The sequence below is a fragment of the Nothobranchius furzeri genome, chromosome 13 (genome assembly GCF_043380555.1).
Source record: "Nothobranchius furzeri strain GRZ-AD chromosome 13, NfurGRZ-RIMD1, whole genome shotgun sequence".
Lineage (NCBI taxonomy): Eukaryota > Metazoa > Chordata > Actinopteri > Cyprinodontiformes > Nothobranchiidae > Nothobranchius > Nothobranchius furzeri.
The window spans coordinates 40,206,890-40,223,377 of NC_091753.1; the positions used below are offsets into that span (position 1 = coordinate 40,206,890).

The window sequence follows — 16,488 nt, forward strand, 5'->3', positions numbered from 1 at the left end:
CCTCCAGGTCAAGCTGTCATTGCCCACGTGAGCATTGAAGTCCCCCAGCAGGACAATGGAGTCCCCTGATGGAGCACTATCTAGCACTCGTCCCAGGGACTCCAAAAAGGGTGGGTACTCTGAACTGATATTTGGCCCATAAGCACAAACAACAGTCAGGACCCGTTCCCCGACCCGAAGGCGCAAGGAAGCTACCCTCTTGTCCCCCGGGGTAAACCCCAACACACAGGCAGAGAGTCTCGGGGCTAACAAAAAGCCAACCCCAGCCCTCCGCCTCTCACCCGGAGCAACTCCAGCAAAGTAGAGTGTCCAACCCCTCTCCAGGTCTCGGGTTCCAGAGCCAATGCAATGTGTCGAGGTGAGTGCGACTATATCTAGCCGGTACCGCTCAACCTCTGCCACAAGCTCCGGCTCCTTCCCCGCCAGCGAGGTGACGTTCCATGTCCCAAAAACTAGTTTTCTTGTCCGGGGATTGGACCGCCAAGGCTCCCGCCTTGGTCTGCCACCCGATTCGCATTGCACCGGACCCTTCATGTTCCTCCTGCGGGTGGTGGGTCCACAGTTGGACGAGCCCATGTATCCGGTTCGGGCTGGGCCCGGCCGGGCCCCATGGGCGAAAGCCCGGCCACCAGGCGCTCGCTCACGGGCCCCAACCCCAGGCCTGGCTCCAGGGTGGGACCCCGGTAACCCTCCGGGCCGGGTACTCCGACTCTTCGTTTTGACCTCCATGAAAGATCCTTCGAACCGTTCTTTGTCTCACCCTTCACCTAAGACCAATTTGTCATGGGAGACCCTACCAGGGGCACTAAGTGCCCCAGACAACATAGCTCCTAGGATCATTAGGGCACTCAAACTCCTCCACCACGATAAGGTGACGGTTCAAGGAGAATATACAAGACTGCAGTTTATTTTTTAATAAGTCTTGTGCTGCATTCCAGTGAGAATAAAAATAAATAAATACATGAAAGAAAGAAAAGTAACAGAAATAAGGATATGATAGAAAGAACTAGGAGTGCACATCACCTTTTAAACTCACGGAACAAAAGGTGGCAGCCTTCTAAATGAGGCGCATTAGCCCTTTAGTTCCAGAGGGGGTAAGGTGACACCCTCCATGTATGTGGTCTGTTCAGCATACATCTGTTGGAGCCTTAGGGAGTGGGCTGAGGCGGTGGGAGGGCCAGTGGGAAGTAGAAGCACAAGGCAGATGTAGGAAAAGAGCCGAGATTGCGAAAAGGGGTGTGTGTGAGTGTGTGTGTGTGTATGTGTGTGTGTGTGTGTGTTTTCAGGACCCCTGCTGAGACAGAGAAGCTTTATATTCTGCATTTGCTGTAGTGTATTCGTTAAAACTTTTGCACAAACACAACAAATCTACATAGAATTCCCGTTACTAAAGACGCAATTTCCCTACTAAATCCAGCAAGGTGTGAAAGTAAAAGAGAGGGAAATTAATTCAGAACGATGAGCCCCTTCCAAGTTCAAGCCTCTGATGAGATCTTAAGGATTGTTTGTTTTTCTGCTGTCAAAGGTTCAAACAGGGAGAAGAAGAAGGTTTTGATGACCCTTGGCCCTCAAGTCCTAAGTGGGTGTTCTGCAAACACTCCCTATTGACGTGTGGATAAGTAGAGGCCCGCTGCCGAGCTCAGCACTTGTGCTTATTTGGGTGGAAATGGACATCGCTGTGAAAAGAGCAAAGACTCAAGAAAGTAAAAAAATATATAAACGAACAAAAGGGAGCAAATATTAAGAAGAAATTGTTGCAATGTGTGTCTAATTTATTAATGTTAATTAGTCTAAAGGATTTTTGATGTGTGTGTGTGGCTGTGTGTGTGTGTGTGTGTGTGTGCGTGTTTATGTGGTGTGTGTGTGATGTGTAGGCCAAGCAGGAAGTGACCCATAAATATATCCATCCAGCTCTTTCATTGGAGGCCAGTGTTGCCCTCCTCATCCCTCCCATCCTTCCCCTTCTTACACACACACGCACGCACGCACACACACACACACACGCACACACGCACACACGCGCACACACGCACACACACACACACACACACACACACACACACACACACAAACACACACACACACACACACACCATGGAAGCCCCCAGTGAGCGTTAAGCAGGCCAGCGGGCCAGCCGAGGGGGCTCATTACAGGTCCACAGAGCCCACCAACACAAAGGCCTGAGCCGCTTTAGCCATGGGATGATCTGCTCTCCACTGACTAGGGAGAGTCCATAGATGGACAAAAGAAGGGAGAGGAGGGAGGGGATGGGAGAGAAATACGTTGAGCATAGTGGAGAAGAGGAGCGGAGAGCCGCGGGCTTTAAGGATGTCAGGAGACCCCGAGAGAGAAAGCCTGGCGGGTGCTCAGAGAGGAACGGAGAGAAGGAGGAGGAAGCTTAAGCTCCACGGCTAAGTCAGGACATTAACATTCACACAACCTTCCAACATCTGCTGCTTCCTTCTCGCCCTCTATCCCTATCTGCCTCTGCCACTGACAACACTGGAACAAAGACAGAATGTCAGTATAGAGGGATAACAGCAGACCGTTCAAGTCCATCCTAACCCAAAACTGACAAAAACAAATCCAGAGTACCTATTATAACTGACTTTTCATGTTTAAATGTGTTGTTCACTTGTATTTTACCACAGGTCATTGTGTGTGGCATGATCTCAAACACCTAAAGGCCTGAATCAGAGCATCCTGAGCTCTGTGGCAAAGGCGGTCTCTGACTGAGCCATAAACTTGATATCTGGAAGTGGCTATGAGGAAAGAGAAAAACCAGAAACATGTCTAGTGCATTAAACCCTCTTCTTTAGCCCTGTGTCTGCAGCAGTCTGGCCCAAAGCACTCTAAGCCACATGCTCAGAGTCATGAGGGTTCACCACCATTAGTAGAGCATTAGCCTTGAGGTGGCGGGGCCGAGAGTGTGAGAGGGGCAGGGAAGCAGAGGGGATTCACATATTGAATTTTCCTTTAACCCTAATTGTAAGTTGTCCCCACATCAAAAAGAAATTTCCAATGGCTACATGTAAACTGTGAGTAAGTTTAATGCTTGACGAAGTACATTAAAAATAACTCTCAAAGTTCAATTCAGCTAAATCAGATCAAGGGATGGCAGTGTTGTTCTGTGGCCTCCGGTGTCGCTGAACAAGTCCTGAGTGAGGTACGTATGTAGCTGGCGGGTGCTTTAGAGATGATGTATAGATGCCGGGTCCTTTCATATATTTCCTGTGGTGAAATTAGAACCCTGTTCTGAAGTGCTCAGTGTGTGTGTGTGTGTGTGTGTGTGTGTGTGTGTGTGTGTGTGTGTGTGTGTGTGTGTGTGTGTGTGTGTGTGTGTGTGTGTATGACTGTAAACATGAAGGCATCTTTCTCCACAGTCAATCTCTGCCTGTCACATCTGGCTCGCAACTCTACCCCTCGAATACACACTGGAATATATACACCGTGTGCACAGTGACATCTATGACTTATGTTCTGGGAGGAGCATTTAAAATTAAGCTGCACTGAATATGGGCCCGGGAGCACTCAAAGAGGAGAGTGTGCATGCATGCAATTGTATGCGATTGTGTGAAACGGCTGCAATCGGTGTTAGGAGGCGTTAGCATGTGTTAGCATACGGAGGGAAAAAAAATACGAAAAGCTGCCAGAAAGACAGTGGATGAGATTCCTCAACTTTTCTTCTTTTTTTAACGAGAGAAACAAGAAGTTTGTTTTAATAATAATATAATTTTAAGCTGCTGAAAGCTAATGAGTGATTTTACTTTTTACCTCATACTCATATATAGTAAAGTGAGAATAAAGTGAGAATAAACTAGTAAACTCAATCAGATTGGCCATTCGGTGCTTTGCCTTTCAAATTTCAGAAATTTAGAGGGTGCCAGACTGATTGAAACAATTCATTTATTATAAATATAACCGTAAAGTGAATAGGTAGGAATATACATGAGAATGAAATGGTTCTGGAAAACTGTTTGAATCAGAAGATACCGATATATGTGGGGTCCCTCCATGTTTCATTTGTCTCCAACAGCAGCTGGATGACATTCTCTCTGATATAATCCTCACAAATGCTCTGTGATGCCTTTTTATTAATGAAAAGGGTTGATTAATAAATTAATAGATTAATAAATAATGAATTATTGATAAAAAGGTAAAATGTTTTAAGTTTAAAAAATGGATCAAAGTGAGACATTGCTGTTACAAACAATCTTTGTTATATTGTCTGTTTGTAACGCGACAGCGTGAGTGCTCTGAACTCAGACCTATCATAGACTTAGTTTACACACACACACACACACACACACACACACACACACACACACACACACACACACACACACACACACACACGCACGCACGCACACACACGCACACATTAAAGTTGCGTTGTACATTTTAAGAGGGCTGAAGTGACCCATTGTCAGACAATGTTAATACTATGAAATTACATAATTGCTAAACAAAACAAAAAGACTTACCTGCAGCCTGCAGGACCATTTGCATTCGGGCTTTAGCCTGCTCTGATGGAGTCTGCAGGAAAGTGACAGAGACAATTAAACAAAAATAATAACAGAATGAAACCTTAACCAATGTTTGAAGGCACTTTAGCTGCAATAAAAAAAAAATTGAAAATGTACTTATCTGATAACATACCAGAAACCCAATTAAAAAGTTAGTCCTGAAACAGCTTGGATTGTTTACACAGCTAAACTTATGTAAAGAATGGGTCGTTTACATCTTACTTTATGAACCATAAAATGTGAGAAACCATAGAAATATGAAATATCAATCTGATGGATCTTTGACTATTTTAACCAGAAGATCGGAACATTTATTGCAGGGATTAAGCGACACTTCGTATTAATTCCAAGGAAAGAGCGAGAGTCAGGTTTAAAATAGTTAAGAAATTTATTTCTACACAATTTAAACAAGACTAACTTTAACACTCTGTGTACTGATGGACTAAGGTGGAGTGAGACGTGATGAATGACGATGGTGTGTATATGGAGTCTTATTCAGAACCAGCAGATCCGGAGATGCATTTACAGGGTTTCTGCAGGTTTAAGGGAGCCAAATTTAAGACTTTTAAGACCTTTTTTAAGGCCATTTTGACCAAATTTAAGCTATTTTTTAAATTTAACTTTAAGCTATAATTTCCAGCTATTGCCTGGAACCGGTGCTAACCACGTCGCGGACGTGGGATTAGCCATCAAGTTACCATTCCAGATGGCGCAAGCTCCCACTAGCTTAACCAGCTAATGTGCTCATCTAAAAATAGCACCCTTTCACAACCAACTGAGTGTGTACGGTTCCGCTTATGCCAATATCATACACAAAAAATGCTGAACACTAACTAGAAATTCACGAAAATTTTATAGAAATAAAAGAATCTTGTTTATTGGGTCTTTGGTAATTTAAGGCCATTGGAAACTGTATTTAAGGATTATTTGTCATTTTTAAGGACTTTTAAGGCCTTAAATTTGGAAAAGTAAATTTGAGACTTTTTAAGGCCCGCAGATGCCCTGATTTAGTTCTGAGTGGGAGTGAATGATTCGCTCTAAACTTTAGTAGGAGATTTATATCACACATGAAACGCAATCTGATCATGACCAGATCATGATCAGGGCGAGCCTCCGATTAGATCCAGAATGCCGAGGTCCTCGTGGACCCTCTTTGGTAACGAAGCCGGTAGAAAAGCAGCGGTGCAGAACAAACTAGTCTTGGAATGCTTCCAGGTCACGACAGGTTATCACTGGCGTCTCCGAGACCCTGAAGGGGTCGTGAGGTTCAGCTTTTATTCTGAAGGAACCGTTGCGGTCAGTTGTAACTTGCAACAGATTTTATCCAGCTTGTCTGAGGTTCTTTATGGCTGAAGAGGGAGTCCAGATGGCCTGTCTGAGACTTCTCTAGAACTCTTTGAACTAAAGAAAAGCTGGCGTGGGATAGTTTTTATAATTGTCATATTTTGGTTTACTGGCAAATTAGAATTTGACATGCAAAAAGAGGGTTTATACAAACACCACAGATAACCACACCCATTCCCAGAAACGAAGGTTCTGATTAGGTCAGACAAAAGGAAATGTGTCATGTGACTTTTAACATTACGTGTCATTAGTGTCTAGTGCAAATGTCCAAGATTATAATAACTTGTAAAATACTACTGATCACAGGATTATAATATCAAGTAATGAACATTGTCATTTCACAGATTGATTGAACATCGGGCTCACATTATTATTGGTAAAAACAAAGATGTTGATTATGTATTTATCAAAATAGTTCTTCTTCTTCGCTTGGTAACAAAGGTGAAGCAGTTCAGATGAGCAGAGTGCATGAAAGACCTTGGCCACTATCTCATGTAGATTAGCCTGTCAGAGACTTTATGTCTCTGCTCGAGCAGACACAGCAGGTCATGACCTTTAGGTCAAAAACAGGACATTCATGATGCTACACTTAATTCAGCAGATTTTAATCGGAGTCGGAGGCCCAGGAGAGCAGTTGTGTGACGGAAAATGTGGCGTTCAATGGCCAGAAGAAGCACTGTTTTATATGATGATCCATGAGAATAAATTCCAATGAATTACTTCATTGTGGGGATTTCATCTGCATTTATCAGTGTCTGCAGTTTAGCAAGGGTGATTTTAAAGCGGCGTGAACATTGCTTATTTTTTTACTTCCACTCCACTTCACTAACTCTTCCAATTTAAGAAATCACTGCAATAAAAGACAGCCTCAAAAAGTTGTTTAAATTTATTTTTCCTATTTCACTTAAATCTCCCTGTTAATTTTTGATTGTTAAACTTAATTTTGTGTGTTTTTGCTATTGAACACTTAAAATTACTTATTTAAAAAAAATTATTTCAACAAATTTTCCTCATTCTCATGCGTTCAGTCAACTTAAAACTGCAATTTATAGATGAAAAAATGACCCCGCCCACTATGAAAGCTGCAGTGGGTGAGGTGCAATGTGGGTAGTCATGTTCTTAGTTATTTAGTTCAAATTTAAGGTGTTTACACATGTTTATTGTGGGGGATTGTGCTGTTCTTAGTTATTGCTTTGTTCAGTGTTCCAAAGGTAGATTTATTTGTTGTTATGTTGGCATCGTAAGTGAAGAGGGCAGTCGTAGCAATAGGAACATTGTGCCATTCCACTACACTGCACTAAATAAAGTGGTGGTTCACTCTAAATGCTCAGGACTCCGCTCCTTACGTTCCACTCCCACTGGCTGCCTGTAGTCACGCTGTGTATAAACCATGAGTTAGCCTGCACCTTTCAGCGTTGCTGCTAGCTTCGTGCTTCACTCTTTGCCTGTATAGGGAGCCTAATTCACGCCCACCTACTCCCGCACCACGGGTCCCCAGAAGACTGAAAAAATGAATGCAAGTCAATGGGGCTAAAAACGCTATTTTGTAATTCCGCTTGTTGTGTTCCATGGATTTCACATATGATGTCCGTGAATTTTAAGACACATTTTGATACCAAGAACGCACTCATTTTTCAAACAGGGGGATATGCTATTTTAGGTTTTGTGTGAAAATAAGTCCAGAACTACAAATGTGCATCACAAAAGTGACGTCATCGAACCAGATACGGAGAAAACTGAAGGAAAAGGGCTGTAAGTTCAGCAAACTTTCCACAGGAGGAGAGAACCACCATAAATCTGGCCATGTGGTAAGTAGCAGCTACGTTAGTGGAGATTATGTGGTGACATCACATATGCGACGTGCCAATTTCTGGTGTGTAGTCATGCTAATTACAAACTTTTACAAGCTGATAAATCTCAAAGTAAGTGACTGGCATGGTCAAAACACCCATCATTACCTTTCATTTACATTGCAGTACAACATATGTGTGATCCAGGGCGTAAGGCAAAGCGAATAAGAAAATAGTGTTTTTATCCACGTTGACTTGCATTCATTTTTCATTCTTACGGGGACCCATGAGCCGACCGGAAAGGGAGGAGACTTAGGCTCCCTATAGGCACGACAGCTGCCATTTTGGTAACACAAGTTCAAACAATCCACTTGTTCAGTTAACAAACTTTTTATTTGAACAGATAACCACAAATGTCTAACTTAAATTTATAAGTTAAAATAATGTAGAAATGTGGGTATGTTTAACAAGACAAAATGTATTTTCCACTTGGTAATCTAACAAGATTTGTTGTTTCAACTCACAATATAATTTTCAAACAAAGCATTGTTATCGTTTATGATATTTGTACTACTTGACATATAGAGTTGAAAGTAAGTTGACGTGAGTCAAGTTTTTAAGGCAGTCGGTGAACTTCCGTTTTTAAGTGATTTTGGCTTACAATTTATTACAGTGTGGTTGTTTTCGTGATGTCTGCCTTTGTCACTTCCTATAGTTAGTATACTGAGTAACCAGTCAGCATGAATTAATCAAACGTTCCACTCAGCTACATACCGGGCCATTCCTAGGACCTATTCCATCTAATGGGCCATTCCCATCTGTACCGGGTCGGCCCGGGCCGGGTAGCGTAGGTTGTTTACATATCTGGGTGGCCTGGTATTTTTCCGGGCCAACCAAGGCTCATTCTCAGCCCTCTTCTCGAGGGGGTCTGCTTCAGGCCGACCAGGGCCAACACACCCACTGCTGACAGCAAATTCACACCTCCCATTAGAGCAAGCCTCTGATTGGTGGGTAGAATCAGCCCACATGGTCTGGATGTGTGGAATCAACCGGGCCGACTGGGGCTACCCGGCCCGGGCCGACCTGGTACAGATGGGAATGGCCCATTAGGAACTGAAAATGGGACGGAAAATGGTCGTTTGGGCTGGCCCGTTGAAGTGGAGATACGCGCATGCAATGTTCTGGTAAAATTACCCTGGAAACAAACTCAAAAGGCGCTGGTTACTAAACTATATTTTTATTTGTTAAAGCAATTAAATCAAAAAGAGAAAATAACCAATAGGCTTTTAAAAACGCATCATTTTAGTTTTTTTCCAGTGAAGTTCTGTGATCTGCTTGTATGTTTAACATACTATGCTCAGGTTAAGATGGTTACTTAACATTATACTGATCTGAGCACAGTTCTGTTCAAACATTTGTTAATTACTCTTAGAAAACTAGCAGAGTAGCCTGGTTCTTTAAGAATTTAGGCCTCAACCTAATCAATGGTTCTGAAGAAATCAGACCCAATGTCATACCAGATCATGATCTGAAAGATTCACTCTGTCACACGGCCGCCTGAGACATCACAAAGCACAGGACAGACTGTACTCGTGCACCTTCATCTGTGTAATCTTGTAATAAAACAGCTGTGTCCCTTAGGCGAAAATAGATTTCACCCGTGATAATCTTTAACCGCTACCATTATAGTGAATGTACCCGTAAAATGTCCTCATAGAGCACCGAGGGACAATTTTCACTGAGTTACTAGTCCCGTCGTCTGTGCAAGAAAAAAAAGCCCTGCCGGTGAAAAATAAAAAGAAAGCAACATCTCTGACACACCAGGGAGAATCAATGAGAAAGAGATGAAGAGAAATTTAGAGACAAAGAACGAGAGCGAGAGGGGAAGAGAGAAAACAAAAGCTGCTGTAACAAGTCTTTGGAGAGTTGGATAAGAGGGCACAGAGAGCACATTTTACAAAGATCACAGCCAAAGACTCAACATATTCCCCTTCCTGTTGTGTGTGTGTGTGTGTGTGTGTGTGTGTGTGTGTGTGTGTGTGTGTGTGTGTGTGTGTGTGTGTGTGTGTGTGTGTGTGTGTGTGGGTGGGTGGGTGGGTGGGTGGGTGGGTGGGTGTGTGTGTGTGGGTGGGTGGGTGGGTGTGTGCATCAGAAACATTTAGCGGGCATGAGCAGGGGAGGGCCGTGTGCTTTGACAGCTGTATTGGGAGGCACAGCTCTTTTTCCTGACATGCCCTCAAAAGGGCCTTGTAGTAATTCCAATATCATTGCTATTAGATTTGTGAGTCTTAATTGTCAAGAAAGAATGATCGCTACGACGGGGCACAGAGCTATAAAAGCAAGAGTGCTGCAGATTGCTCTTGGAGCTGCTGGAGTAAGGCGGCCCTCGTTACCATGAGGCGGCGGAAACCGTGTGTAGGATTAGAAAGAAATTAAATGCTAATGGGGACGGGATCTGAGTCTGCTGCCTGGGAGCATCATTTAGACGCCAGAGCCTGGGCGTCGCTGACAGGCAGCGATTCCTCCCTCCTCCGCCGCTGCCTCCTCCTACTCACCGTTCTATCTTCTGACTCCCCACCCAGCTGGCAGCAAAAAAATCTGATTTATCAAACTGTAAACTTGTCACTTTGTAAAAACGTCACTTTTCAGTGGCAGTTGGGGAAATATAATGACCCCCTTTAATGTAGAGATGTCAGGGTGCTGTATAGGAGACGGAACGCACATCAAGGCGCTGCAAAGACATCAACGGAGGCACACTTAATGAAACATGGATGTAAATGCTGGTGCACATCCGCAGTAGCAGGTGACACCCTAGATCACAGCTGCATCCACTGGTATTTCTTAAAAATCTAAATTATTAATCATTGCTACATTGGGATGGGAAAAAAAAGACATTCACAAACAAGCGCATCTCACACTCACATTCCATTCATCTCCTCTTGTGCGTAATTAGTTTTTCTGCGGTTAAAGGAGCTGTTTTTACAGCAAACACTGTGAATTACACGCTATAAAATCCCAGTGCTGGTGTGGATTCGTGCTCGGGTTAAAGCTCCAGAGCTGAACAATTACAACGACACAGAAATCGGTCTTGCTACGATCAGTCTCTTGAAGCAATACCACACCACATGTGTGCGTGGCAATCATTTTAGTTACAGTGTGTTACTACACACACTCGCTAATTACATTAGCATTTGTTTACATTGGCCTTGAGGCATATGCAAGTCCGCGCATCGTAAACACACACACACACACACACACACACACACACACACACACACTCACACACACACACACACACACACACACACACACACACACACACACACACACACACACACACACACACACACACACACACACACACTCACACACTCACACACACACACACACACACACACACACCAAATCCTCAAGGTGTAACTAAATACTGGATCACATCAACAACATTACTGTACCCGGCTCACATTACAAACAACTTAAACATCAATTTATGCAACGACATGACAAATGATTAAGTTTTTATAATAAAACTACCAGTAACAAGTAAAGATTTTTATGTTTGGTAGATTTTTATAAGTGCATTTTCATGGAGAGTGAGTTTCTGCTGTGGCCTGCCATTGTTTTCCCCATCTAAATTATTAAACTGAGGCTCAGTGGACGATTAACATCAAATTATCATCAGATAATTCAGAGTTCATTAGAAAACAATAAAAGCTATTAATCAAGCTTCATGTGCCCCCACAGAGGGAAAGAGATACCTGATGTGTCTACAGAGGCTTTGCCTCTACAACATCATTGAGACAAGCGGAGTGTGTTTGTTGAAAGATACTGAGATCTTGGAAGAAAGAAAAGACTCAGAACGGGCAAGAAAAAGTCAGAGAAAATATATAGATTTTTGTTTGAAGAAAATCTAAAATACAAAAAAGTAAACGATAGAACGAAAGAAAAAAGTGAAAACATAACGAATACAGGCAGCATTAAACAGAAGCAGCATTAATACATCTCTGTTGAGTGTTGTTTTGTTACAAAGCCATTGATGTGGTAAATGGGTTTCACTTTTATGCTGCAGTGCAGTTGAACGGTAAAGAGAGTAAAGTGCTTTGCAGTAACTCTGGATGAATATGGACACACACACCTGATATGGCTGCAGTGCAGCAACAGGAGCTTTACTGGAACCGTTTTAAGATCTTTGTCGTTTTCTGTGAAGCGTTACAACAGATCAAATGCATGAATTATGATTTAAAAAATGACTTTTGTCCACATCAAATTCTATTTCTGCGCATTAGTATGCTTTCCCCCCACATTCTACATGAGAACATGTATGTGGCCGCTTAGAGGAAGTGTTGAATCTAACATGTCCTTCTTGAGCTCTGTTCCTGTACGTATTTTAAGCTTCAACTTTGAATATTCCTTATAGCTTCTTCTCAGGGTGCTTTTTAAATCACATACTTCTTTAATCATCTGGAAACGAGATCATTACAAGACATGTGCTTCTTTCCTCTAATAACGTTTTTAGGAAGACTGCTACATCCGTCATGAAAGAATTCACAACTTCTGGGTTGCAACTGCTGCTTTAAACGTGACAGGAAGTTTAGCGTGCTCACAGCAACCCTCCAGCTCATTCCCTCACCTAAAAACACTGCTGACGGACACACTGAGACTCACTTAGCCGAGCTGAGTGCCCAGTGTCTGTCCCATTACGCAAAAATAAACACGTCCCAGTAGGAAAAAATAAATTATCCTCACTCTGCTTTCTAAAGCCAGTGCCATCCTGTGGATAATGAGCATGCAGGAAATTGAATATATTTGTGTTCTGGTCAAAGATATGATGATTATTATTACCATTACTACCACCAAGCCTGAGGCTGGAACGTAATGTTAAGTATGGCGGGTCAGGTGATGAATGGAGAAGAAGAACAAAGGTCAGAAAGGCCCTTCCTGATGAACCTGAGGTCAAACATTTGGACTACTGTTTCACAAACTGAAGTATGGCTGAGCAAATAAATAACAAAACAAAGTGGAATACATTTTAAACTTAACTTTCAAAAGAAATGTGTTCCTGATATGATTTGTCCAATCGTTTGATTTTGTGTAAAGGATCATACAACCTTGTGTTCTACTCATTTAACTAAAGAATTTGATTTAAAACTGGGGAACAAAGCAGGTAGGTAAAGGAACAAATGAATCCATGATGGGAAATGATTAGGGATGTAAGAAAATATTGATTTGGCAATATATCTTGATATTTGTTCCTGCGATATCATATTGATATTCAAAAGCCGAATTTTTGGAAGAATTTACATGCAAACATTGGTGTAATTTGGGGGGGGGGGGGGGGCAATTCTAACGCGACTGCTAGTATGGTTCAGATACCTCATTTTAAACATTTTACGTATCAGTTTGGACTGTTAATTGAATGTTTTTACAGTAAATTCAGTCTAAAAAATCACTATCGTCTGGCTGAGTGTATCGCAATATATCATGATATATCGTATCGTCTTTCCTGTATTATGATACGTATCGTATCGCCAGAATTTCACCAATACACATCCCTAGAAATAATTGATGCTCTGAATAAGCAGACGCATTGTGCAGCTCTAAAGGGAAGCACACTTCTCTAATAAACACGCAAATATCGAGTAGAGGGGAACAATATTTGGTGAACTGAGTCAGGAAAAAGCAGCTCTCTGAAAATGTTACCTGTTGATGTCTACAAAGCAACACAAAAAAGAGGACATGTGGTAGTTTTCAGGTAGCCTCGGGAAAGTTGAAAATCAGACGGAGGTCTAGAAGACTGAGAAAATCTTCTAAAAGAAACTATAGGAGGACTGATCGACGAGCAAATCAAAACTCTGGCTTTACAGAATAAAACCTGTAGCTTGAGGTGTGCTGTTGTTCAGTGCAGTCCAACACGAACAACCTAACATTCATTAAAATGTCTTCTGTGCACAAACAAAAATAGAGACCTTAAAGAACTTCCAAAGACAAAAATAAAAAATAAAAAAAAGAAATCAACCAATCAAGTCTGGTTTGAATACAGAAACTATTCGCTATCCTTTCTAAAATGCTATAGAAATGTCAGTGTTCACTTTGTCCTTTTTGGAATTTCAATCATTTTCCTCTCAGTCAGATATTCACAATCATTCTGACCTAACTTTGCATGTCACTGTAGCAACAAAAAAACGGAGTTCACTGAGCGCATGCAGCGCCAGCCCAGTTTGATTTTTACAATTTGTATCAGCGATAGTTGATGAACAACCACATGTCAGCTCTCCTTTGAGCAAAATAATAGTTCACAGGTCTTTGTAACCATCCAAGTTAATTTCCACTAAAAACGGAAGAGATTATTCCCTGTCATTCATGGGTGTCAGCTTTCATTTGCTTTGTCGTTTTGACCTACAAGCTGATGATCAGTTTTAAAGCTAAATCATGTTTCCGCCTTCTTGTCGCTGAGAGAGGTCAAAGTCTCTACATCTCTATGACCTCATTCATAAGTATTTACTAAAGTTTTCCATGACAATGACGCAAGTTTCTGAATTTGCTCGTGGAGAAAGCGATAAAAATGTATTTTGCTTCAGAAAACGCCTGGAAAATAAACATACGCATTAGTAAAATACTTTTGAAATTGTCTTTAAGGAAACCATCTTAAGGGGGAAAAAATACAGCGCATCAGGCACATCATCCGTCCGTCCACTGTAACATTAATCCTAATTGCGCCACTGTAACCATCAATTTATGTCAATAAGCTGTTTCAATATACTCACACATGCACACCGCCCGCACAACTAACTCTCTTTATCCTGCAGTTGATATGCTCAATATTCATCTCATTATATTTTTAAAGTCTTCATCTGTTTCCATTTTCTTTTATTTGTTGAATTCCCACTCGGGCTTTCTCTGCATCTCCTCCTCTTCCTCCCCTCCACGCTAAACAAACACACAGATATATCCCATACCCAAAAGAGGACAGAGGAAAACAGAGCCCCTAGAAAATGCAATATTTCTGTTTTTAATATCGAGGTCTATAAGATCAGGGCAGAGATGGGTTCCATGGCAATGTGTTTATTTATATATTTTATAAGAGGGAAGAAAAAAAAAAGCGTGCCTATCAGTGTATGTATTTGGGAGGCCTGAGCTGCTGTATCCGAGCTCATCTTATATGAAAAATAATGTTGTGTATGGCTATACTTTTCTATATAATGGCAATATGGGATCAGGGCTTTTTTACAATGTGCCATACTTCAGGCTAAGGCTAACAGCATTTTATGACCAGCCTGCAGTTCATCTTCATGTCTCAGGCAGGCAGGAGCACTGCATAATAATGTCGTTTTCTGCCCCCAAATGCTATTTCACAGGCCGGGGCTCATTTCTCAAACTTCGCCACTTTTACAATTTCCTAAACTTTTATTCCCGTCATTATTACCAACAAGATTTCATTACGTATTTAGAATGTAAACAAGTCTGAGTAATGGCACTCCCCCCGCCATCTCCCAGGAATCATCCCTGCTGATGGCTCTGCTGCTATCTCTGCCGCACGTTTTCACGCAGACACAAAAGTAAAAAAAGGGGAAATAAATAACACGCAGTGAAACGCCCGCCAAACTCCGCTCGCTCTGCCGAGGCCACACACGAGCGTACGCTCGCATAAACCGGCCCATACGAGGAACAACTCAAAGCCAGTCGTTTACAACCATGCGTGGATGTGTGTGTGCATGTTATGTGTTTCTGATAAAGGAGGTAGAGGGGGAGGAGCAGGAGAGAGTTTTATACTCAACTCACATAAATCATGTAGAAGAAAAATGAGCAAATGCGCAGGCTAACTCATCTTCTCCCCATCCGGAGAAAATGAAATTCACTGGAATACCTATCAAAACTGCAATCATCCAGAGATAATATCTTCTTTGGTCTATCTGCACTTTCCGATTTAATTTCCTCCATGCCCTTGACATCCAGCGATACCATTAAGATGAAGCACATACAGTAAGGGACTAGTTCTCACGTTCTGATGTATGAGATCTCTGCGCCTAATGTAATATCATCATTTGAAAATTAATGCCATCTTTCTTTTGTTTGGTGGTGCTTTTTTCCCCTTTTTTGGGGAAGTAGGAAAACACTCGAAGAGAAAGCAAAACGGGCAAACGTGGTGAAAAAAACGAGAGATCTGTGCAAACAGGAGGGACAAAAAGTGATATTTTGCTAAATCCCCCCCTCCCTCTGCTTCTTGCTAGAATGACATGCAATTATGTGCAGGCCTGCCCCAAGTCAGAGGTCACTCAAATTACTCCATCATTTAGCCGCGGCGTCGAGATGAGAGAGAAAGAGAGCGGTGCCCCCCTCCAACCCCCACCCTTTTTTGCTTTCACATCTTCCAAACACCCGACGCACACATCAAATCGTGAAATCATTAGTGTAATAAGCATGGAAATCTGTTTGCAGATTATCAGCCCCCCCGTACCACCACCAGCACCCATTACACTCCTTTATCTGTCCCCTCCTTTATCTTCTTAGGCTAAGCAATTACAACTGAGAGGAAGAAAGACACAGACAACGATATACAAGAGAGCAATGAGCAGAAAGGGGTTGACAAGATATCGTACACGAATGAAAAACAAAAACTATCAATTAATACTAAACAATAACACTTCTCTAAATCAACCAACATCTTCGTTAAGTGATACAAGGTGTATCATGCAGTTGGTGTGTGTGCGTGTGTGTGCATGCGTGTGTGTGTGTGTGTGTGTGTGTGTGTGTGTGTGTGTGTGCATGTGCATGCGTGTGTGTGTATTCTGGCTTCAGCTGTTGGCCCCTGTCTGTCAGTGGGCCAACA

General features: G+C 42.2%; 1 protein-coding gene across 3 annotated transcripts in view; it reads right to left on the reverse strand.

The window, feature by feature from the left end:
- The window catches only part of rsrc1 (arginine/serine-rich coiled-coil 1), a 168,484-nt gene that overhangs the window by 82,918 nt on the left and 69,078 nt on the right, over positions 1-16,488 (reverse strand). For all 3 annotated transcript variants that reach the window (XM_054743396.1, XM_054743395.2, XM_054743394.2), the window contains one exon: positions 4,486-4,537. In XM_054743396.1, coding sequence (XP_054599371.1) covers positions 4,486-4,537 — 52 coding nt within the window. The remainder of the gene's footprint in view (positions 1-4,485; positions 4,538-16,488) is intronic.